The sequence below is a fragment of the Megascapheus bottae genome, chromosome 3, assembly GCF_031878675.1.
Source record: "Megascapheus bottae isolate mThoBot1 chromosome 3, mThoBot2.hap1, whole genome shotgun sequence".
In the NCBI taxonomy this organism is placed as follows: Eukaryota; Metazoa; Chordata; class Mammalia; order Rodentia; family Geomyidae; genus Megascapheus; species Megascapheus bottae.
The window spans coordinates 73,955,878-73,980,425 of record NC_143511.1 but is presented as its reverse complement, the minus strand read 5'-3'; the positions used below and the strand labels follow the sequence as shown (position 1 = coordinate 73,980,425).

The 24,548-nt window shown below is 51.5% G+C and overlaps 1 protein-coding gene across 2 annotated transcripts; it reads left to right on the top strand.

Annotated features, from left to right (window-relative positions):
- Positions 1 to 11,710: 11,710 nt before the first annotated feature.
- Positions 11,711 to 18,388, top strand: Kif12 (kinesin family member 12). 2 transcript variants are annotated; one of them, XM_090330483.1, is made up of 19 exons: positions 11,711 to 11,784; positions 11,869 to 11,934; positions 12,024 to 12,102; positions 12,448 to 12,575; positions 12,663 to 12,738; positions 13,049 to 13,183; positions 13,320 to 13,455; positions 14,189 to 14,280; positions 14,425 to 14,581; positions 15,028 to 15,146; positions 15,228 to 15,332; positions 15,813 to 15,915; positions 15,995 to 16,085; positions 16,249 to 16,335; positions 16,649 to 16,739; positions 16,813 to 16,917; positions 17,364 to 17,464; positions 17,566 to 17,684; positions 17,982 to 18,388. In XM_090330483.1, exons 1-19 carry the CDS (start codon positions 11,759 to 11,761, stop codon positions 18,122 to 18,124), a joined length of 1,959 nt encoding a protein of 652 aa, XP_090186609.1. In that variant the 5' UTR covers positions 11,711 to 11,758; the 3' UTR covers positions 18,125 to 18,388. The 2 variants fall into 2 exon arrangements, with proteins under 2 accessions (XP_090186609.1, XP_090186610.1); XM_090330484.1 differs by lacking the exons at positions 11,711 to 11,784; positions 11,869 to 11,934; positions 12,024 to 12,102; positions 12,663 to 12,738 and having other exon boundaries at positions 12,555 to 12,575; positions 17,982 to 18,385.
- The last annotated feature ends 6,160 nt before the right edge of the window (positions 18,389 to 24,548 follow it).

The following is a 24,548-nucleotide window of genomic DNA, read 5'->3' as shown; positions in this document are numbered from 1 at the left end:
GGTGACCCTGGGTGAGTCCCTTTTTGCTCTGGGCCTACTATTACATGTCAGCTGAGGCCTGCAAGAGGCCATGAGAAAATGTAAACCCTCTGTCCAGATTTACAACACACACACACACACACACACACACACACATACACACACGTGCACGTGCATGTACATGCACACATGCACACCAGTACTTGGGTTTGAACTCAGGCTCCCACTCGGCTTTTTTGCTCATGGCTGGAGCTCTACCACTTGAGCCACACTTCTACTTCTGGCTTTTTTGCTGCTTAATTTGAAGAAGAGTCTCTTGAACTCTTCTGCCCAGGCTGACTTTGAACTGCGATCCTCACATCTTAGCCTCCTGAGGGGCTAGAACTACAAGTGTGAGCCCTCCGTGCCCAGCCTGAATCTGCATCTTCCTGAGCTCTCTTGGGTAACTATCTCAGGAGCCTTTGGTCAGCAGCTTGGGTCCTAGTCTTCACCATCGACCCCCTAAGTCACTGGTCCACAGGCCACACTATGGGAACGGCAGCCACCATGCCTGCTTTGTTTTTCCCTTGGTGATCACGGGCTTGGCCCATGGTTTGGACGCAGGAAATAACCAACGAATAGAAAAGGTCTTGGGCCACAGCATCCTGCCATGCTGAAGACCAGGTAGCTGTGGGAGGGATCTTTGTCAAAATGGCTGTGGAGGCATGGCGGGAGCTCTCTGTCCTTTGGGGATAGCCCTGCGTAAGGGGTGTGCATCTCAGGAATGCGGCATCATCGTTGGCCATGCTCACAGGTGGCATGAAAGCATCTTTAGATTTAGACAGACCTGGAATTCATTTGGTAAATACTTATCCCATGTGTCGGACCTTCTGCTGGGCTTAGGAACCCAATGTTCCTTAAACCCAACTCTGGTTTTGTCCGTATTAAGGAGAAAGACCAATGGCAATCAGTAAAGTAAATATGAATCTGGGCTGGCTAGTATATACCTGTAATCTCAGTTACTCAGGTGGTAGAGGTAAGAAGATCATCACCCAAAGCCAGCCCAGGCAGAAGCGTCAATTCTTACCTGAAAAACAAATGAAATGAGGCTGGGGATGTGGGTCAAGTAGTAGGATATGATGCGCTGAGTTGAATCCCCAGAACCACTAAAATAAGCAAGCAAGCATATTCATCAATCAGTCAATAAAACATAAGCCCTGGAATGGAGGTTGAGAAGAGAGACAGGTAAAATGTGGGTATGACAGGCAGGGAAACTCATCAGTGGGGACAGTTGAGAAAAGTTCATTGGAAGGTGATTTTTCTCAATCAAACCTGAAAACGGAGAAGACAGTCATGTCAGGAGCCAAGGCAAAAGCACTGCTTCGAGCAGAGGAAACAGCACTTGTAAAGGCCCTGGGACAGGCAATACTTGCAGCTTGAATTTCTACCTTGCAGAGATGTTGCAAGCTAAGACTGCCTGGCATAGGTCCCCAGGGCAGAATGCCTTAGCTCTTACCCTGCCAGCTACTCCCTGATTCCCCAATCTGTTAGAAACAGGGCAATACCTCTGCCTGTGTCGCATGGCCCAAGCTGGGGTAAGCTCGTGCTGAGGGGCAGAATGAGTTGCTTCTGTGCACCTTGACCAGCTCTGCCTTGCCTTTGGGGAAGGCCTGGCAGCTTCAGCTACCCTGGGCGCCTTGGATAGGAGTCCCCAACCCCTGCCTGGGCCCCTGCTGCCAAAGGCCAGGCCTACTTGGGTGAAATGAACCACCACCCAGCCCACACCCAACTCGCTGGCCAGTCTTTAAATCCCAGGACAGAAATAACCAGTTGTCCCACCCCTGGAGTTGGGGGCTCACCCACCACAGGGGCCGAGATGGCTGGCCAGGGAGGGACAGGAAGGCTGCCCCTGAAGAGGCCGCTTGGGAGGTCTGGTCTCGGATAACTGGAGAGCAGTTGAATAAAATCCTGGCTTTGCCACGGAGCCCTGTAAAAGCTGTTTCAGCATCTTCAGCCTCCTTCTCCACACCAGGAGTTGCTGGCTGCTCTGAGTGCAGTTGTAAAAATTAAACAACACAACGGACGGGGCTTTGCAGCCAAGCTATGTGCTCGAGAAAGACTTTGTGGCTATCTATCACAATTCTCACTTATGGTCATGAAAAGCCTGGATTCCAGCAGCAGGTCCCCGCCTTGCCTCTTGGACAGATCCCCACATTTCCGAAAGTCTTTGTGTTCAGCCATTACTTCTGGATCCTCTCCCCTACCCGGAAGGGTAGCCAATTATGCAAATTTGTGGCCACTGTGTCAGCTACTCTCAGTGCTGAACACACACGGCTAGAGGTATTTCCCTATTGCAGGACTCTTCTCAGAGGTCTTCTGAGAAGATGGAAATGCATTCCTGTAACAAGACACGGGACAGAGGAGGCAGATTCTAGAACTCAGCACTCATGGTCAGATTTGCCAGCTGGGAACCCAGCTCAGTCTCCTGTCCCTAGGATGTTGGGCCAGTGACTTAACTTCTTTCTGCAAGCCTCAATCCCCCCCAGCCATAAAGGAAGCAGGGTGCTGATAGCAACAAAATGTATTGTTTTGATTAAATTATAACAATGGAAATAGATCACTGAAGCCAATCCTTGGCCCATGGCATGTGACCCACAATGCCTTGGAAGTTCAGCCAATAGTACGTCATCATCTCTGGGGGATTGGGGATAATAAGGTTGCAGTATGACTACTAGAAGTGCTGGCTGGGAATACTTCTAGTTCTTCAAGTTCTAGAAGATGGGCCGGGGAGGGGGGAGGGGGGGCCCAGCTGATCTGCAGGCAAGGGGGCACTGGAGGTAACTGAGACCATAGTGAAAGCAGAAACACTAGGGTGCTGTGGTACATGGAAGCCACAGCGGGCTATGTGCCAGGGCAGAGGGGTGGGAAGGCCGAGGGAATTCAGTCCCCTTTAGTTCTGTGGGGAGAGGGAACTCCAGTTTCTAGAAGCTGAAAAGGAGCAGGGATACAGAATCCCTGGAGACTTGTGCTAATCTGAGTCACCTACAGCTTGGTGAGAGGATGTGTTTTGTCTTGGGGACAGTGTCGGGGCCCTTGAGGAGTTGTGTCTTCTTTTACCCATATTTGCTCCCAGAAATCTGTGATCCTAGAGCAGGCAGGGCCGGGAGCCTGGACCTCCCTGAGGCCCACAGGGGTTAGTTAGTGTTGATGGCTCTCCCATGGGTTACAGGGAGGGAAGTGGTGGCTCGTTCTCTGGGGACAGGCTCAGTGCTGCTCCGGAGGGAGATCTCTGAGGGCTCAGATGCTGGGGTTTTGTGTAAGCTCCAGGCCCAGGGTCCTCTCTGCTGCCAGAGCAGAGGGTCAGCAGCAGGGAGCGGCACTCTTCCAGGCCTGGACACTTCGTGAGCGCCGGAGAAAGGGGTGGTGCTTCTTGGGAAGAGCCCAGAGGAAGGGGTGTCTCCTAAACAGTACTTTAGCTGCCTTCCAAGAAAGGTCCTGTCTTCTGATATTGGGGTGGGAGGCCACCAATCCCCCTGGCTTTCCAGCCTCTGAGCGATTGTGTGTTCTTCAACTTATCTGAAATCCCAGTTCAAGGCCAGCAAGGGCAGACATTTGTCTGCCAAGAGATTCTTATCTCTAATTAACTAGCCCAAAATGGAAGTGGAGAGATGGCTAGTGGTAGAGCACTGCTTTAAGTAGTAGTACCAGCACACTCCCATACACACACACACACACACACACACACACACACACACACACACCTAAATGTTTGACTCTACCTCCCAAATCAACCAATCAAAATTGTAGGGGTAGAGGCTGGGAGTTTGGCCTAGTGGTAGAGTGCTTGCCTCGCATGCACGAAGACCTGGGTTGGATTCCTTGGTACCACATATATAGAAAAAAGCCAGGAGTGGTGCTGTTGCTCAAATGGTAGAGCTGTAGCCTTGAGAAAGTCCAAGGACAGTGCTCAGGCTCTGAGCCCAAGCCCAGAACTGGCAAAAAAATTGTAGGGGAGATCCTAGAGCTCCCATGCCATTTTGATGCCAGGGCAGAGACCCACACATTCAGAATCCCCGTGAGGAAGAAGGCAGGCAGGACAGAACCACAAGAGACGTGCTTCTGCAAGATGGCTAACTTAGCCAAAGTCACTTCAGTTCTTCAAGTTCAGCTTGGCAGAATAGCTGAAGGAAGGAGGCTGCAGAATGGAGAGGACAGGGGACACAGTCTGATGACAGACAGATGGCACCCTGCCACCGAGTGAGTATGTGATGTTGAGCTTGTCTGAGCATAGTTAGGACAAAGTAGAAAAGAAGCCGCAGTCTAATAACTACCAACATTTACCCTTTGTCCCAGAAGGCTCCAGATACAATGGGTGTCATCATGGAAGGACAGCCTGAACCCTGATGACATTCTCACCTTAGTGGGGGTCACTGTAAAGGAATTTATTCTCACTGATCTGCCAGCAGTTGATGACCCCACCTTGGGGTTCCCAGAGGGATTCCAGAAGATGAACCTGCTGGAACCCTATTTCTCACCACACAGGTTTAGAGGGCATCATTGGTGGCACAAGGGGATGTGATTTCCCACCTTCATGAAGCTCCTTGTCTGGTGAAGCCTGGCATGGCTGCCAGGGGAGGGAGGAGCCGGGTAGTTGGGGCCACCAGTCCCCACATGGTATTGCGACTCTCTAGCTCTGCCTGAGGTCACAGTCCTTTACTGTGAATGCAATTGCTGCTCTAGCTTGCTCTGGCCCTGCCTTCAGTTGTTCCATCTGCAGAATGGGATTGGGCCACTCTGAATAGAAATGACCTCTACTTAGAGAGTAATGGAAGATGATAGCGGACTGGGAAATGTCACAACAGGTCCTGGACCCCTGGCTCTTCCTGCACAGATGACAGAACTCTACCACCCATCTTCTCCCTGTAGCTGTTGGACCCCCAGTCTCACAGTCAGAACACTAGCACCAGGCTGCCCTGGGCTCTGCAGATTAGTGCATGGCCTCCACTCTCTGGGAATGCTAACCTTGTTGCAGATGGTTGCGTTTGAGAGGCCAACTCAGCAGGGCTAGGAGAAGATCACTATTCCTGGACATAGTTACAGCAAGAGCTAGTAGGTTTTGTGCTCAGTACATCCCCAGTGAAGCCTTCCATCAGAAGGCTCACAGTGAGACACAGAGCAAAGCAGGGAGGATAGATGGGGCCCCAGGAGGGACGTGGAGACCTCCAGCTGCTCTAGCCAGCCTCTGACTTCCTTCCTGCCTCCTTCCTTTCTTCCACTCTCAGGAGCTGAGCTCTGTGCTGGCTAAAGACCACAAAGAAGGAGCAAAAGCCATCCTTGTCCCCCAACAGGCAGGGCCCCTGTGTATAATCAGAACTGCAACAGAGGGAAGATAGGGGGCGGGGTGGAGACATAGCAGGGGGGCGCTAACCTGAGCTGGCAGCTTGGGTGGTGGGGAGGGATCCTGTGGGTTATGTCTGCCCATTGGAGTAGAGCACGCCTGGGCAAAGGAGGCAGCAATGGCACAAGCACAGAGGAGCCAACAGGAAGTTTAGAACCTGGAATCCAGGATGCCGGGGTGAAGGTAGTAGACAACCGGATGGAGATGCAGCCCCACTGCCTCAGGTTCCAGGATGGGAGTCTGGAGGGTGATGGGGTAGAGTTAGGGGAGGAAAGACAGTGGGTTGAAGGGATGGACCTAGAGGCAGGGGTGACACAGGAGGATCCTCTGCTTGCTCAGAGTTGCTATGTTTGCTTCCTCTAAAAGTCTCTTAAAGTGCTGTGCCTCCCCCCTTTCTCTCACTGTGGGCTTGTCAGCCCCCTAAATAATATATAAACAGAGAAGGGTCACACCTGACAAAGCCTCCTTTGTAACCAATCCTGGGGCCATGGTGACACACAGTGCTCTGCTGCCCTCTAGTGGTGCCCAGAGCCAGGCCCTGCTGAGCCCAGTCACTGCTAAGGATGCTCTTGTGTTTCCCAGCATGCCTTCCTCCTACAAGGAAAAGGTCCAGCCAGCAAATATGGAACTAGCTCCAGGCAGGGTGCAGAGGGGAGGGGCCTGCAGGGGAGTAAGTCCCCACTGTGTGAGTGGCAGCATTGTTCCAGGTGGGTACCACTGGCTGAATCGTTAGTGTCTTCAAATTATTAAGCACCAGCTCCAAAGGATAGTGTTGTGGGGGCGGGGGGGGGGGGCGGGGAACAGCGATGGTGGTAGATGCTGAGATGTGGGTAATGGTGATATAGGTGCAGTGAATGAACAATCATGGAACTTCGTGCTATGTAGGTATTGCTGGTGATGGAGATGGGATTATGGGTTGTGGTGGCAATGACAAGAATGGAAGGGAAAAAATAGTGCTGTGTTCATAGGACTCTAAAGCCACTAGAATTTTCTTGGGTATGTGGTAGTGAGTGAGTGCTTCCTTATTTAAAAAAAATAATTAAAACAAAAAGTGTTGAGAGGGACTGGGTGAGATGGCTCGCATCTGTGATCCCAGCTACTTATGAGTGAGCTAGAGAATTAGAAGGATCAGGGCTTAAGGCCAACCAGGGGAAAATGTTAGCAAAACTCCCTTTCAAGCAATGAGCCAGGTGTTATTTTAGAAGTCTGTAATCCCAGCTAAGCTATCATGATCTGAGGTTAGCCTCAGGCAGAAATTCTAGACTTTATCTGAAAAAAAAAACAAGCACATTAAAAAAATAAAATAAAATAAAAATAGAAGGGCTGGAAGATGGTCGGTTACCTTGAGTAGCAGAGCACTTGTCTAACAACTCCTCAGTGCTTCCAAAAAGAAAGAAAGAACTTTGTTGCAGTTTTATATGATTTTCCTGGTATCAGGTATTATAAAGATGATCAGCAACATGTGTAAATACTGTGTTATTTTATATGCAGGTCTTGAGCACTGTGGATTTTAGAATGTGAGGAGAACCAACATCTCAAGGTGGTTCAGGAATGATTGTACCAATTAATGCAGTGGTGATGGAAGAAGTTATTGTCGTTATCAAGTAGACTATTATCTAGACTGCTATCTAGAGAGTTTTGTTGGGAGGCAACTTTTATTAAATTAAGGAACTTCTATTTATCCCTCTTAGTTTTTAAGGGCTTGTATTTTACTTTTTAGCCCAAACAAATGCTCAAATTTATCAAGTATATTGAGCTCCCAAGGAGATGGCCAATTGATCTTTCCCCTTCAGTATGTTAAATTACATGGATCAATTTTCAAATACTAAAGCAAGTTCCACGTTACCAGAAAATTCACGAGTATGATGCCTAGTGCTGGGTTTGATTGACTAATAATTGTTTGGCATCTTCACATTTGTATTCATTGGCCATAATAGCTGGCAATTTTCTTTCCCTATGATGTCATTGCAAGGGTTGGAAATCAGAGTCAGGCTGGCTTTGTTTTAGAAAATGAAGTTGGAAATGCTCCCTCTGGCTCCATTGCCGATCAATTGTGTAAGAATGATAATCCTGCTTCCTCTGGGATTTGGAAGACTCCCCAGTAAAGTAATCCAGGCCAAGAAGTTCCTTTGTGAGGAGGTTTTTAATTACAATTCAGCTTATTTAATGGCTAGATTGAGATATTCTGCTCTATTCTCTCATCCAGTTTAGTAAGTTGAAGTTTGGTTTGTTTTTTTTAACAGATTTATTCATGGAGTAATGAATGTGGTCAAGTTCAAGTTTATTAGTGTGAAAACATTTATGATATCTTTCTATTCTTTTGATCTCTCTGTAGTCAGCTCTCCCCTCCCCCGCTTGTAAGTGAGTTTATCTGGGGGCTTGAACACAGAGCCTGGGCACTGGCCCCAAGCTTTTCTTCTCGAAGCTAATGTTCTACCACTTGAGCCACAGCTCCACTCAGATTTTTTGTTAGCTAATTGGAGATAGAGTGTCATGGATTTTCTTGCCTGGGCTGGCTTTGAACCATGATCCTCCGATCTCAGACTCCTGAGTAGCTAGGATTAATGGCTCAAGCCCCCTTTTCAACTGCTGATGTTGGTAGTTCCTGTGTTGCCTTTTTTTTTTTTTTTTGCTTCGTTAAGGTTTTTTTTCCCATTCTGGGGCTTGAACTCAGGGCCCCTGAATTCAAGGACAGGTACTGTCCTTGGACTCTCTCAAGGCCAGCCTTTTACCACTTAAGCTCAGCACCACTTCTGGCTTTTTCTGTGGATGTGGTATGGAGGAATTGAACCCAGGGCTTCATGCATGCCAGGCAAGCACTCTACCCCTAGACTACACTCCCTGCCTCTCATTATGGTATTTATACAAGTAAATTGTTAATTTTCCCATTGGCTATCAGCTATGTACTTCGTCATCTCGGCTCTTCTGCAGCTTCCTTCCTTCTCTGCATTTATTGTGCTATTCTTTTTCTCACTTACTTAGATTTTTAAACTCTAATGATTTAAAAAAACTTTCTTAATGGAAGAATTTAGGGTTCTATATTTCTCTTTAAACACTGCTTGATTATGTGTTAGTTTTGAAATATTTTCTAATCACTTTGTGTGATTTCTTTGCTGATCCAGAAGTAATTCAGAAGTGTTTCTGTTTGATTTCCAATCTTTGGGGAATTTCTTTCAGGTTACATTTCTTTATTGATTGTTGGCAAATCCTTCTTTGGCCAGAGAATATGCTCAATATGATTTCACTCACCAAAAATTGTTGAGGGTAGCTTTCTGGTCCAGTGTCTCTTTGGGAGAATGTTTCATGCACACTTGAAGAAAATGTGTACTCTTTAGACACTGGGTTTCATGCTCTGCATTGCTGTTTAGATACTGCAGGGTAGACATATGGTGGCCATCTTCTGTTTCCTTAATGAATGTTTACCTGCTCTGGTAGGAAGTTCAAGTTCCTCTAACCAACAATGATGGTGGACTTGGCTGCTGCCTCTCCCTCTGTCTCTCTCTGTCTCTGTCTCTGTCTCTGTCTCTCCCTCCCTCTCTCTGTCTCTCTCTCTCTCTCTCTCTCTCTCTCTCTCTCTCTCTCTCTCTCTCTCTCTCTCTCTCTGTCTCTCTCTCTCTCTCTCTCTCGCTCTCGCTCTCTCTCTCTCTCGCTCTCTCATTCTGTTATTGGATTAAGACATCATGCAATATTTTTATCTTCCTGTTGGATCACATGCAGTCCTTCTCACTATCTCTCTCAATGTGTCTTACTATGGGACCCACTTTAATACTAGAGATGAATTGTCTTAACTCCCATTCATCAAAACTGTCTATATTTTATCTATATTTTGTGAAAGATGCTTTTGCTGGATGTATAATTCTAAAGACACTATTCCATTGTCTGTTAGCATCCATAGTTTCTACGTGAAAGTTTTTATTAGCCTCATTGATGCCGCTTTAAAGAGTGTTCTTTTTTTCTTATCACTGCTTTTAGAGCTTTTTGTGTGTGCTGGGTTTTCAATAGTTTAAAGTGTGCTGGGGATTTCTATTTGTCTTTATTTTTCTTACAGACTACATCCAACACTTCAAATGCTGAGAACTCTTCAAGATTGTCCCTTTGTCATCGTTTTCATTTTCCACCCAGGGTAAAAGCCCAGGTCATAAAGTGACCATTCGTAGTGCTTTCTTAGTCTCCCTTAGCCTCCCTCTATTTTCCACAGATTTTCTATCTTGAAACAATCACAGACAGTGTAGAGAGCTATTACATTCGCCATTACAAGATGGCGCTGGCATCCGCCTTTGTGGTTGCGCCACTGAGTTGTTTGTCTGAAAGTTTCCAGGAAAAGATGTGATTGTCATGAGCTTTATGCATGATTGGAAGTATGTGTAATGCCATATTGCTACTTGTTTAGAATGTGCTATAGAGGTGTACTTATATTATTGGCTATAGAATTGTAAGAAAGCAAATGTGATTGGATGGTGGGCCTATAAAAGCCCAGGGTTTTGAGGAAGTCGGGGTCGACCCGGCATAGCTGTAAGCTTGCTGAATAAACTGCTGCTCGAGAAGAAGTCTCACTTGTTGCGTCTTCCTTGCCGGCCGAGGGGATAGCGACAAGACAGTAATTTTTTTCCTATCCTATTTTTTTTGCCAGTGCTGGGGCTTGAATTCAGGGCCTGGGCCCTGTCTCTGAGCTTCTTTTGCTCAGGGGTAGTACTCTACCACTTGAGCCACAGCACCGCTTCTGGCTTTTTCTGTGTATGTGGTACTGAGGGATTGAACTCAGGACTTCATGCATGGTAGGTAAGCACTCTACCACTAAGCCATATTCCCAGCCTTTTTCCTATACATTTTAAAGGTTCAAGAAATATATCAGATCAAGGATCTTCAGACTTGAAAGAAATCCTGGAGATCAACTGGGAACTTTTAGTCTTGCACATAAGTCATTCTTTGCCACTTCCCATTATGCTCTCTCAGTTGACATCTCAGAACAACCAGGTAAAACAGAAGAATCATTCATCTCTTTGCACAGGAAGAAAATGGGTTAAGAAAGGTCTAGGTAGTGGCAGACCTGAAGGGAGTGTTTCTTCAGAATCCTCCCCATAGATATAACTAGACGGTTCTATAAGAAAGGCTGACGAGCTCTTGCTTGTACACCTCCATGTACAGGAAGCTCACTGCTACCCAAGAGAGCCCAATCCGTAGGAGGGTGGTTTTGAGAACTGGCTATCATTCGTGGTAGCAGTGTATGTGATGTTGAGGGGCTGGTGATTTTTAGGGCTTTTACTCTACTTGGTATTGAGCGCGAGGAATTTGCAGAGAATTCAAAGAACATACAAAACGGTCAAAATGGCAATAGTAAATGAAAAAGTATCAATCTGACAGTGTTGATTCCCTGTTTGTAACCCTCTGTGGCTTCCTAGCTCCCCTAAGTCCAGACTTCTGGAAGAGACCTTCTTGAACTTGGCTCATCTGATCATCTCTTCTTGCTATGTCTGTTCACCCCATTGTTGGTGTTCTCTACCCAAGTGATTCACCTGTCACCTACACCCCCTGCCTCCACCATCCCCTCCTCCTGTAAGCCTTTGGGCTCCCCAAAGACTCTGTACATTGGATTATTCTTTCCTGACTCCTCAGCCAGGCTGAGAAGGGGAAAGTTGCTCTGATGATTGCTCTGCCCTGATGCTCAGCCTGGAGACAGGCACCCACATCAACTGGCTTCTTTCTACCCCTACCACACTACAGACATACCCACCTTTAGTGACCCAGACCAGAGACGTTGAACACCTGTCTGGCTTTAGATTAGCCTTGGCACGGCAGAGACAAATGTGCCAATGTTTAACCAGATGCTGGAAATAGGTTCTTTTACCCGCTCAAGAGACCAGCCAGCCAGGTCTCTAAAAAGCTCACTAGGACCTGAGCTACCTCTCCCTGGACTGGGAACTGAGAAAAACTCTGAGCTATTGGGGAAAAAGGGAAGGTTGTGTGGGAGAGCCTGGTCCATGTTCTGCTGTCCAGGCTCAGGAGCTTTGGCTGAGTCTTTCCCTCCTGGTCTTAGTGAACCTATCTGGGTACAAAGGAGACTGGTCGAGGTGGTCTCATGGGTCCCTTCTGGTTCCTGATGGAAGTTTCTAAAACCAAGGGATTCACAGACTCCAGAACCCCCGAACTAGGAGGCCCTGGCATGGGGCTTTTCCCATCACAGTGCAGGGCACAGGTAAATCTTTAACTAGCTCGCTAGCTCTGGGCCAGAGGAAGCCTTTCCGGATGGATGGCTGTGTGGGATAGAGGGTAGGTGTGGGCGTGTCAGTTGTGTTCAGAGCGTCCCAGGGTGGTGGAGAAGGGGCGTGGCGGAGGGGGGAGTTGGTACCTGTGAGAGAAAGCAACCAGGAGCCAGTGAGGCTAACGCTGTGTGCAGAGCAAGACATGGAGGAACGGGGGAGTCCCGACGGGTAAGCAGTGATTTCGCGCCGTCCAGGAGGCCCTTGGGGACAGTGTCTGGGCCCAAAGAGAGTTAACAGGAATTGGGTCCACAGGGACCCAGCACGGATCCTGGAGCAGGGGTCAGAGGGACCGGAAACGCCCATCCAAGTGGTGCTCAGGTGGGTATGCAAGGCTGGGAGGCACCCGGAGAGGATGGGGCTGGTGGGATGGAGACTGACGGGTCATCTGGCTTCCCCTGGCCTCCTAGGGTACGTCCTATGAGCGCAGCCGAGCTGCGTCGAGGGGAGCAGAGCGCGCTGCACTGCTCGGGCACCCGGACTCTGCAGGTGAGAAACCGTTCCCAACCTCCGAAAAGAAATCTGTAGACGGGAATGTCGGGTCCCACTCGCGGATAACTGCGCCCTAGGTCCCTGACTCCTTCCCTTATCCCTCCGACCCCGGGGAGCTTTTCAGTCCCAAAGGAAGACCCACCATCTCTCGGTGGCCCCGCCCCATAAGGCCCCGCCCTCAGGGTGCTTTGCTTCCTGGAGGCCCCACCCCTCTATGCCCACCCCGCCAATAGGGCCTTACTTTACCGGAGCCCCGCCCCTCCACGAGGCCCCGCCCCTCCGTGCGGCCCCGCCCCTCCGTGAGGCCCAGCCCCTCCGCCGCGCCGCTCCTTTCCTCCTCAGGTGAGTCCCCCGGGCGGGGGGCCGGATGTGGCGTTCCGTTTCGGCGCCGTGCTGGACGGAGCACGCACGCAGGAGGATGTGTTCCAGGCGTGCGGCGTGCGGCGCCTGGGCGAGCTGGCACTGCGCGGGTGAGTGAGGCGGCGGACTCCGCCAGGTGTCAGTCAGGGCGCTGCCCTGCCCCCTCCTGGGCCCAGCCACGCCCCTGTCGCCCACAGCTTCTCCTGTACTGTCTTCACCTTCGGCCAGACGGGCTCCGGGAAGACCTACACCCTGACTGGACCTCCTCCGCAGGTGGGCCCGGCGCCCACCTGAGTCCGCGGGCTGGACGGAGGGTGGAAACCCGGAGCAGAGCCGGATGTGGGGGAGGGGCTTGGAGGGTGATGCCCCGCCCCCTCGTTTGCATACAAGGACCTGGTGCTGGAGCTGGGGCTGGCCCTGCTCTGAGTGGCTGGGCTCTGTTAGGCTCCCTTTACTTACTACTCCTCAGTTTGTTCATCCGTAAAATGGAGCAAACTGAGAACGCTGATGGTTCCTAGCGCACAAATAGTCCCCTACAAAGATCTGGGTTGTTATTGTGCTGTGCTGCTGTGTTTTCCCCCAGGGGGAGGGGATGCCTGTTTCCCCCAGCCTGGCAGGCATCATGCAGAGGACTTTCGCCTGGCTCTTAGATCGTGTGCAGCACCTGGGTGCCCCTGTCACCCTTCACGCTTCCTACCTGGAGATTTACAATGAGCAGGTAAGGGAGGAGGCATAGAAAGCCCACCAGGAAACCAAGAGCTAAGGTCAAAGGGCAGAAGAGGTGGTAGGAATGTGGCCGGATGATCTGGGGGTGGAAGGGAGCCCTTTCCTTCCTCTCTTCTCTTCCCTCCCAGGTTCGGGACTTACTGAGCCTGGGGTCTCCTCGGCCCCTCCCAGTACGCTGGAACAAGTCTAGGGGCTTCTATGTGGAACAGCTGCGGGTGGTGGAGTTTGGGAGTCTGGAGGCCTTGATGGAGCTACTTCAGATGGGTGTGTCTATTGCAGGGGAGATTTAAGGGTGGGGTGCCAGTGCCTCAGCTTTCCCTGGGTGTAGGCTGGGGCTTCAGCAATGACACTTGTGAGGCAGAAGGATCCATGAGCAAACAATTCATGGACCTGATCCAAAGATGCCCCCACCACTGGCCTTCCAAACTCCTTTCAGGCTCTCCCTCACCCACCCCAGCTCTAGGGCCTTGGCCTCTGTCAGGACTTACTCTTGCTGCTTCCAGACTGCTGCCTCACCAACCCATTCTCCATGTAGCAAACTTCATGCTTTTTTTGTCTCCCCTCTCTGCATCATTTGAAGGCCTGGGGGAGAATGTCATATACTTCTCAGCTAAGTCTTGAGGCCCTTCCAATTCTAGTCTTCTTCATTTGAATGAATATTTATTGGCCACTTCTCCTCTGCAGGCACTGGGGACATTGGAATTTTAGATTCTGGCCCCAGCTTTGTGCCCTACCTCTTAGATGATCTTACCCTTCTTCCACAAAGCAATAGGAAAGATGTTTATGAAATGTAAAGGGGACTGTCTTTTTTTTTCTCTGTTCCCTTCACCCCCCTCCATCTGTACTAGTGCCCAGCCCCAGGCCCCATCCCCAAACCAACACCACTCTCCAACCTCCCCTGCCTCCACCAGAGTGATCTGGTTCCACTATCCCATGCCTTGGCACTTTTCTCTAGTCTGGCAACCATCAGGAACAGCTCCTGATGATTATCCTCCAGGTCTCAGCCGTCGACGAAGCTCTGCTCACACCCTGAACCAGGCTTCCAGCAGAAGCCACGCCCTGCTCACTCTCTATATCAGCAGGCCAGCTGTGAGTCTCCATCTGGGGAGTTTGTAGCTCAGAACCACCCAGCAAGGGTCCACTCTGCATGGAGAAACCTACCTGGGAAAGCCTTGTGACCTTCTGATTTTGATGGGGACTGTCCTAAAGCTCCAATAAGTCTTGTTTCTCCAGTCCCAGCAGGTGCCTCCTGTGAATCCTGGGGAGCCCCCTGTGGGTGGGAAGCTGTGTTTTGTAGACCTGGCAGGCAGTGAGAAGGTGACAGCCACAGGATCCCGTGGAGAGCTGATGGTAGAGGCCAACAGTATCAACCGCAGCCTGCTGGCCCTGGGTGAGATTTGGGACCCTCTGGTCTTCTGGGGCTCACTGATCTAGTTTCCTATGCTCCTCTTCTGCACCAGGCCCATGGCTTCCCACCCAGAGGGGGAAGCATAGGAGTCCTGGTGCATAGATAAGGCTGCTAAGCTATTCGGTGGCCAACTTCCTCTCCACCCCCATCCCCATCCTCAGCTGCAGGATCTTAGCCTCTTCCCTTAGAATACTGTCAGTCCACACACACTTTTAGTCTATAAAGCACGCTTCTAACTTGGGAGGCAGGAACAACCAGGGCTCCTCAAAGGCATTACACTCGCCCCTTGTGGTGGTGGAGGCCAGTCTAAAGGAGCAGTGAGATCCTGTGGAAGATGAGATTGGTCACAGGCCTCAGCAGAGATGTCATTTGTAGTATCCCAGCTTTGGATAGGCAGTGTAACTTCTGCATCTTACTTTCCCCATCAGGGCATTGCATCTCCCTGCTGCTGGACCCACAGCGGAAGCAGAGCCACATTCCTTTCCGAGACAGCAAGCTCACCAAGTTGCTGGCAGACTCGCTGGGGGGGCGTGGGGTCACCCTTATGGTAATCCATAGGGACTGGCAGGGAGGCTGATCCTGAGGCAGAGGCTCCCAGAGAGGAGCACTCAGGGGAGGCCCTCCCCAGGTAGCCTGCGTGTCCCCTTCAGCCCAGTGCCTTCCAGAGACTCTCAGCACTCTGCGATATGCAAGTCGAGCTCAGCGGGTCACCACCCGGCCACAGGGCCCTAAGGTGAACAGAGGGGCTCAAAGACAGGGAGTAGGTGGCCGGGAAGGCGGGGAAACATCATCTCCCCCTACTGGGCAGCCATCTGAGCCTGTATTGGCATTGTAATGGAAGCGGAGGGCATACTTAGAACTAGGATTGGAGTCAGAATCCTAGAAATGGGATCATGGTTGGTTAGAATGGAGTCATGATTCCAGACAAGCTCAAAGCTAGGGTCTGGGTGCGTCTAGGTTCACTTGAAGAGTCAGAATCTAGGCCAAGTTTGGGATAGATTTGTGTTGGGAGTTGGACTTGGGGATCCTCCAAGGTGATACAGTTGGGCTTCAGATGGATGGAGCCTCATGCCAGGATGCCAGGCTGGTAAGTGAAGCCCAGGCTGACCTGAAGGCCCCACTCAACTTCCCATACCTACAAGCCCTTGTGCAGTGTACAATCTGTCCAGTCACAAATGGCAGCTGGGGGTGTGGGGGACTTTATTCCCTATAGTCCTCTGGGATGAAGCAACCCCAGAATGTGGAGGCTGAGATCCTGCAGCTCCGGGAGGAGAATCGTTGCCTGCGGCTTCAGTTGGACCAAATGGACAGCAAGGGTATGAGTCCCAGGGGCATGAATGGCGTGTGGCTGGGGCCTGGAGCTCTGTGCTTCCAGCCACCTCTGCTTCCTTACAGCTGCGGGCTTCCATGGAGCCCGAATGGCCTGGGCCCAGAGAAACCTCTATGGCATGCTGCAGGAGTTCATGCTGGAGAATGAGAGGCTCAGGTAGGGCTCAGCTGTCCTGATCCTCCATTTCTTGGCTGTGTTGGCCAATCTGTTTTCCCTTACTGTTCCTGGGTTCTCCATCCCCATTTGCCTCTATGGCTGGGGATTGCCCACCCTGGGGAGAAGACTGAATCCTACAGCTCTGCCTCTGTGCTCTCTCCAGGAAGGAAGTGAGCCAGCTGCAGAGTAGCCGGGACCTGGCCCTGGGTGAGCAGCGAGTCCTGGCCCAGCAGATCCATGAGCTGCAGAGGTGAGTGTAGACGTCTGTGTGGAGAGATGGGGGACATAGGGCTGCTGAGCAAGGGGGTCTCATGATATGGGTGCATGTCCAATGTCTGCAGTTCAGTTCCAGCTCTGCCACCTCCTGGTTGCCAGGGCCCCCCTTCTGTGCAGTTGGGGACCTTGCTTACCTGACTTGCAGGGTTGCTAGAGATGGGAACGTACCAATTGGCAAGACGTTGAAAGCGGTACTGGCCCATAACAAGAGATCCAGGCATCTCTGATTGAGGACTTGGGGAAGGCTGGGGGGGTACAGGCCCAGGACCACCCCCCCTTTTCCCCAGGCGCCTGCTCTCTTCCTGTGTGCTTCACCAGCCAGTGCCTGCCCCAGTCCCACCATGCCCCTGCTCAGTGATGCCAGCTGCACCCTGCCATGTGAGTCTCACTGCCGAACCTGGAGGGGTGAGGAGCTGGGGCATCACACAAGCACTGATATATCTACTTACAGGCATTGCCCCAACTCTGCTCCTGCCCCTGCTGTCACCTCTGCCCTGTATGCCGAGCGCCCTTGGCCCGCTGGGCCTGCCCACAACAAGAGTGTCACGTGCCCCAGGTAGGAAAGACCAGAGACATGGGCTAAGAGAACCAGAGCCCTTGATTCAGGGCTTGGCCATTTCAGGGATCCAGACTGAAGGAGGAGCTTAGGGCTTGGAGTCTCTCTCCAGGGTTCCAAACGTCTGCTTGCCTCACCTTCCGCCCTCATTCTGCCTTCTTTTAGGAATGCACTCTGTGATTTGCTTGTTCTTTCATTGACCTTCACAGCTGCCCACCTGTGCCGTGCCTCTCCTTCATGCATTCACTCCCTCAGTCCCTGCTTGGAGCAGCTGGGCCGCTCTCTCTTTCCAGCTCTGAGGATTAGCAGTAGACCAGACACGGCCTCACCCTTTATGCTGAGCCGATGTTGGGGTACCCGTGGCTGAGCTCATGGCCAGCACCAGGAAGTGGGACTCAGGGAGGCAAGCTGAGGTCCTTGAGGGTGGGCTTTGCTCTCTCCCACAGATGCTAGACCCAGAAGTCCCTAGAGGCATGCCCCTGTCCTCGAGGCCCCCACCCTGGGCACCTCCATGCAGCCCTGGGTCTGCCAAGAGTCCAGGAGAGAGGTAGGCTCAGGCCGGGAGGCACTGGGTGAGCGGAAGTAATCTAGGGACACAGAGGCTCACCGCCCTGCCCCACCCCCCAACCCTCACTCCTCCTTGCCCAGGATCCACAGCAACTGGACCCAGTCTGGAGTCCTGGCTGAGATGCTGACTGGGGAGGAAGTGGTCCCCTCTGCCCCACCTCTGCCCTCAGGGTCTCCAAGTGCACCACCAGTATTGAGAGGTGAAGGGAGGGGAAGGAAGGAGGGAGGGAGGGAGGAAAGGAACAGTCCTTTTCCAGGCCTCAGACTCTCCTCTCTGAAATAAGATGGGTTGAAGAGGCACTGAGATCATCCCAGTTCCCAGCTTGGGTGTTCTCTCTCTAGGGCTACCTGCAGGCCCAGACTTTTGCTGGGGCCAGGGGTGGGACACGGGGACAGAGAGGGAGTACAAGGCTCACCTCCCACCAAGGATGCTGGGAGTGGGTGGGGCTGGTGGGGAGGATCAGGGAACACGGGCCTTGAGCGTCATCCCTCCGCAGGTGCAGCCAGGATTCCCGACCTGGCCCAGAGGCTGGAGGCCCTCAGATACCAGATTGGGAGCTCCCGGAGTCGTCGAGGCCACAGCCAGCCACCCCCCAGCCAGGGCATGAGGAGCTCAGGCCGGGACTTCCCTCCCTGCTGAAGGCCAAGTGGAAACACAGAAGCTGCCCTGTGCGGCCTCAGTCTCCTCATCTGACAATGGGGACAGCTAAGTGTGGGTGGAAGCCTTGGAGAAGCATATGTGTGTTTGTTTGTTTTTTCTTAAAATGATAACATTCATAACACTCTGCCTTACTAAAAGCAACTGACATGCAAGTTGGAGCTGTTCACCCTGCAGCTGGGCTTGCTGGGGAGCCCCAGGAGGGAGGTTGTTGGTGCTGCTACAGGCATGGAAATAACCTGATGCTTAAGAGAAACCAGGCGGCAAGTGATGTAGTATCTAGATTAAGGGCAATCTGCTCCAGTCATTTCAGCATGTGGGGAGATGGTGAGGGGAGGGGGTCTAGGGGTCTGAGGAGGAAGGAGGCCTCTCGGCATGTGTGCATGTCCACATCTGGTCTGGAATTCCCAAAGGCTCTCGCCTTCTTCCCTTTTCCTCTCCTGCATTGGACATGTGCCTCTGGTAGGCCCAGCATGGGTGTGGCAAGGATGGGGAGGGGGTGTAGCTGCTGGCACCAGGAGTGGTCAGGGGGCCACTCACCACAAGCCTGTGCTGGCTGTGTGTGTCCTGGTGCTGGCAGGCCCAGGAGGCCCATTTTTGCATGTCATAAGCTCACTTCAGGACCCTGGCAGACCCTGCACTCTCCTGGGCCACTTCCTGATTTCCAGCCACTTAAATGGGGGTGGGGGAAGGTCATGGCTTTCTGTCCCATTAAGGTCTAGGTAGGCTAGCAGGCGTCGGGAATGCTGCACTCCATGGCATCAGTGCCCAGGGGGTGCAGTGAGGGAGAAGTCAGTGTATGACGTGAAGGGTGGGGACGGGCATGGGAAGACCTCCAGGTAAAAGCCACGCAGCTAACCTCACCCCCCCCATTCCGAGGGAAACCCACACCCCACACCCGTGTGGCTCATTTACTTGTATATTCATTCACTCAACCAATACTGCTGACCACTGGCCTCACCAGGTACAAATGATACCAGCCAGGGGCAAGGGGACTTTGCCCAGATTATTCACTGTCTAGTGGGGGACAGACTGCCATGCACAGCTGACTTCCCATGTGCTTTGATGGGGGAAAGCCAGCGGATCTATGCAGGGGTAGGAGGTTTGGGTGGGTGGATACTGGACAGGGAAGGACTGGAGGCCAGATCTAGTGACCTCAGCTTCCAGGCTGCTCAGGGTCAGCAAGCGCAGGGTTGGTAGCCCCACCCAGAGTGGGACTTGCATTGGGGGGGAGGGGAAGGGCAATGTCGCCAGCTTCCACTTGTCCTACTACAAGGCCCATGACTTCTGGAGTCTGTACAGGGAAAATCCCTAAAGCTGCGACTCACAGGCTCAACCCAGGGGCCAGGTATTGAGAGGCAGGGCTTGTGACGGGACATTAGGGATGTCCCTGGAAGGCCAAATCCACGGGAGGCAGAGTCTGGGGACATAGGGTGATAGTCAGACACTGGGAGGCCAAGCAGGCTGCAGCTGAACCCACAAGCCGCACCCCCAGCCCAAGTTCCAGTCATCCACCAATCTCATTACCCTGAGTAATCAAGTGGCTTGGCTGTTCTAAGCTCTGGGTCACTTCAGGGCCACCATGCACAGAGTCCCTTTGTCATGGGCATGGCAAGCTCATCGATTTGGAAAGAGTAATGTGTGAGGCTTTGCCTCTTGCAGAGCAGTGGGACAAAGGCAACATGCTGGTGAACAAGATCATTCGATGGAATTGGCAGCCAGACTAAAAAATGACCCAGGACCTGCTTCAGCCAGCACTGGTGGGATTGCAGGCATCCTTTGTGTCCAGAAACACACATGGCATCCAAACACAATATATGGCATGCCAGATGGTATATAAATGCTTTCTAGCAAAAGAGCGGGGTGAGGGGGTTCAGCACTAAATATGGGGTTTAGGAATGGTCTTGTGGAACTGATGGTTATACAAGAACCCAAGGGGGGAGGGGAGACGGATTAATGCCTCAAAGTCCCTTTTTCTAACATGTTGGTGTCACATCAGCTTGGGTGGCTCTACAGGTTCCTGCTGGCCCGTCCCCATTCTCCTTATCTTGTAGCCTGGGGCCCTGTATGCTGGGAGGTCCTCAGCCCTCAGTCCAGGGCAGGGGAGGCCTCTGGCACTGAGTGTGAGTTTTCCTTAGCCGTCCAGGAGGGTGGAGCTGGACCACCCAGGGGGCCTCTGGCTGGCTCATCAGTGTTTGCATGATTCCCACTGGAGCCGGCCAGTTTTCCAGTTTGCTTCTCTCCACCTCCCACTCAGCACCAACTTCATTCCCTCTCATAAGAGATGCAAGACACTAGGGGGGCAAGGGTGTGGCTGCCACTGGCTCTGGTCTCCTGGGCCATGTGCCTATCTCTCACATAGCACCCTTGGTTCAAAGGAGGCTACTGTCCTAGATCCCTGATCCCTATCCCATACCACACCCACACTAGATCCATTCCACCTTATGGAGAGCTATGGATTCAGGAAGGCTCTCCTGAAATTCTGAAATCACAAGCCTTCTAGACATTACTAGAACTTTTAGGGAGATTGGGCAGGGGGGAGAGGGGATGACAGGGCAGGGGTGGACTGGATAGTAATTCTCAAGAACTGACAGGAACTCAGAACACTGGATTGGAGAGAAACTCTTGGAAATCCTCACACACTAGGAATTTCCCAGAATTCTAAACCCTTGGAAGATGTCTCTGGAATTTCAGAATCCTATAGAAAAGTTCAAAGACTTCTCTAGAAGGTCTGGCTTGGGAGGGGAGGGGATACAATGGAGAAGAGACAGTCACTAGTGTTCCGAAGGCCATCCGTTCTTGAAGTACGGAAATCTCCAGTGGCCTGGACATGGAGATACCTGATTGAATTGCAGTCATCCATTTTATGATACATTTTCTCTAAATGAATCACAGTCCCTTTAGAGTGGGTTTCAGCCCTTTATGGGAAATTTTGAAATAAGCAGGAAGCAGCTTCTCCATTTGCATCAAGCTCCTAGGATTTCATCATGTACTTGGTTTTTAGGCAAATCGATATGGTGAAACAAGGTTGGGTAATTGGGCCTGGCCTTACTCAAATTTAGGATCGGGAGTTGTTGGGACTTGCGACAGGTCAGTGATGTGGTGCAGACCAGGACTGGACTCAGAAGACTCAGGTTCTAAGCCTGTTCTACCACAGACCCACTATCATCAGCCAGATACCCTACCATCCACCCCAGTCATTGCCAATGTCTCCCCTGTCAGACAGGTGAGGAGTCTTCTTTCAGACCCTACCCTTAGCTCTGGTCCTGTATTCTCTCATTCAGGAGATCACAGTCCCTACGTAAAGGTGTCCTCTTACTGCGCTTGAGTGGCAAAAAACTTTTTTCTTTCCTGAGAGTTATCGGGGAGAGTGATCTGAGATTGAATCACCACTCACTGCCTGGGTCACCCTATTTCTTAGCCTTGGTTTCTGTAAAACGCAGCCACCAGTACAGTAAGAGCCTTCCTAAGAGGAGTGTGTGGAGTGCTCATCAGAGGCCTCTGCAGACAGGAAGAACTTAGTGGTGATTCGGATTACAGTATTCCTTGAGATCGATAGCAACTGCTCACAACTCCAGTGTCCCAGCAAAAGCCAGGGTCCGTCCTCAGGCTGTCTAGCAGAGGTGGGAATAGGCAAGAGCAAGGCCTAAGCTGAATGTTTCACTTTTCTCAGAGGGTTTTAAACCAGGGGCAAGGACTGCCAGGTTCTAGCTCTGGTTTCTTTCCCTCTCTCTACCTTTCTCCCTCCCTCTTGTCCCCCTCCCCTTCCCCTCTCTCTTTCATTCTTATTTCTTCTAAGTCTTTTTTTCATGAATGTCTAATTTAATAGTGATAGCCTGGTTTGGGGATGGACCTCTGAGCCTGTCTGTATGAAACAATCAGTGTGAACCCCGTAGGTCTTTCTGGACAATCTCTGCTGCCCCCTGGTGGACAAAGATGCCCACACGGCCTCAGTGCAATCTCAGCCAAGTTTGGAGCCCCTAAACCCCCGCTGGGTACCTCGTTCTGGTGACAGGTCTGCACAGGTGTGGAGCATTTTCCCCAGACCATCACTCTATTCCTATGTCAGCACCACCACATAAGTGAGCCTGATTGGAGGCCCAGACAAATAACTAAGACCAGTTTGGGACAGGACTTTACCTATGATTACCTGTGAGTCATAATGATGGAGACCGGGGACTCTGGTGGCCTCATTCTTTGGGACAGGGTGGGAGGTTGGGAAACAGAGCCTGGGAATCACTGGATGATGAGGACATCCCCTTCTCAATGCTGGTTAGGAATCCTGGGTACTGCCTGGTTCTTAATTCACCTGGGGGTCATGGATGAACTCGGCAGGCCTGACCTTTGAGGCAAGGCCTCGGGTCAGGAAGCAAAGTTGCCCTGAAAGTTTCTTCATTAGTAGAGGAGAACTAAACCCTCACCACTCTGGCCAGTGTCCTTCACATTCCTGCTGGCCCGTGATCCCTGAACTTGTGGGTTGCTGTTGTCCTGGGACCCTGGCTGCCCCTCCCTCCTGCTTACACATCTGATCACACTCGCCTCCAAACCTGCTTTCGCCCTTGTGCAGCCTAGAGGCAGAAGAAATACCATGGCCTCGCAAGCCCACCGCCTCTCAGTTTGCCTGGCCACTCCCCTGATTCCTAGTCGCTCTTCACCCACCTACCTCTGTGGCCCACTGAGACCCCCGCTGAATTCCAGGACCAGGGGCCGTGGTCCCCCCTCCCTTCCTCAGAGCCAAGCACCAATAAGAGAACAAATGAATCAATGAAGGGAATAAGGCCAGATGCTGGATGACCTTGACCAACTGCATCTTTGACCCTCGCGTGTTCATTGGAAATGGAGGATTCCTGTATGGGACTGGCCCTTCCCTTCCCCTTGAAGTGTCTCCAGAAAGGCCACTTCCTATGGACTCTCAGACTCTTGGGCTCCCCTAGGAGAGAAGTCAGGGGTCCAGGAGCTCTCACCCACTTCCCAGAGGGAAGCAGGTCCAGCACGTAGACACTGCCTGCTTCCCATCCTTGAAGCCCTGTGGTTAATTTTTAAAAAGCAGCTCAAAGTCCAGGGGGCCCTGGTAACTTTTGCCTCTGTTTGCTCAGGTTAATGATCTCAGGAGCACAAACATCCCCAGGATTGGCTCCTACCCTTCTCTGTCCTCAGGGCCTCTCCCCCACCTCCCTTCACCCTGGCAGGCCCACCACTGATTGAACAGTCCCAGCCCAGAGATGGGGACAGAGCTGTGGTCCCCACAACCCCCAGTTTGTCTCCAGCTTCCAATCTGGACGGTATGCCTGCTAACCCTAGCACATCACTGCTGAGAAAGTTAGATGGACCATTGTAGTAAGACGTGACACAAGTCAAGGCCAGGCACTGGATAGTTACCCCAGTTCTTCCACGAACAGTCTCTCCTCCCCTGGCAGAACAGTCTACAGATTAGGAAAGAGGGCTTCCGAGAGGATGAACACTTCCCCCCACCCCAAGCTCACCCATAAGTCAGGGAGCACCTGACTTTTGATTGTCTATACTTTCTCTTAGACCACCATTAATCAAATCATAAAAGACTGGGAAACTTGGTGAACCCAGGGGATGGGAGCTGCCTCAGAACAAACATAAAGCCAATATACTTGCTGTATTTAAATGCATATCAGGGTTTGAGCTTCCGGGCAGCCAAAGCAGAAAGATGATAGGTGTCCAAATCGTTACAAACCAAAGGAAACACATGCTTGCCTAACATGCATGAAGACCTGGGTTCAGTTCCTTAGTACAACATACATAGAAAAAAGCTGGAAATGGTGCTGAGGCTCAGGTGGTAAAGCTCTAGCCATGAGAAAGTCCAAGGACAGTGCTCAGGCCCTGAGCTCAAGCCCAAGATTGGCAAAACAAAACAAAACAAAACAAAAAACAGATGCATACTTGATCTGGATACCAGCAAAGGAGGAACATATCAACTGAATCTTGCAGAAGGAACAAGACTTGCCATTTGTTCATGCATTGGCTGTATAGGATTCCCCCTCCCCCACTGCTCTCCTATGAGCAAGGGGGGCTTGTTCTCAGACATGCATGCCTAGAGGGCTTCAGCTCCTGCAGGAGGCTGCAGGGAAATGTTCCACACCAGTGAGTCTGGAGCAACCAGAGAAGGTAGGTGCTGCAGTGTGCATCTGGAATCTCGAGAGGAATAAATAGGATTGGAGGCCAGGTTTTTCGAGCTGGTTCACAACTGAGGGTCCTGGGGGGAAACTGGTCCCTTGTCTCCTGCAACCTGTGGTGGCTGCCATCGATTAGCTTTGCTGATTGACCCATCATTCTTCTGTGTCCCTTGGTATCCTTCTGTGCCTCTGCCTCTCAATTCTTTTATAAAAACACAGATCATTTGATTTAGCAACAGTCCCCATCTTAACCAATGCTACCT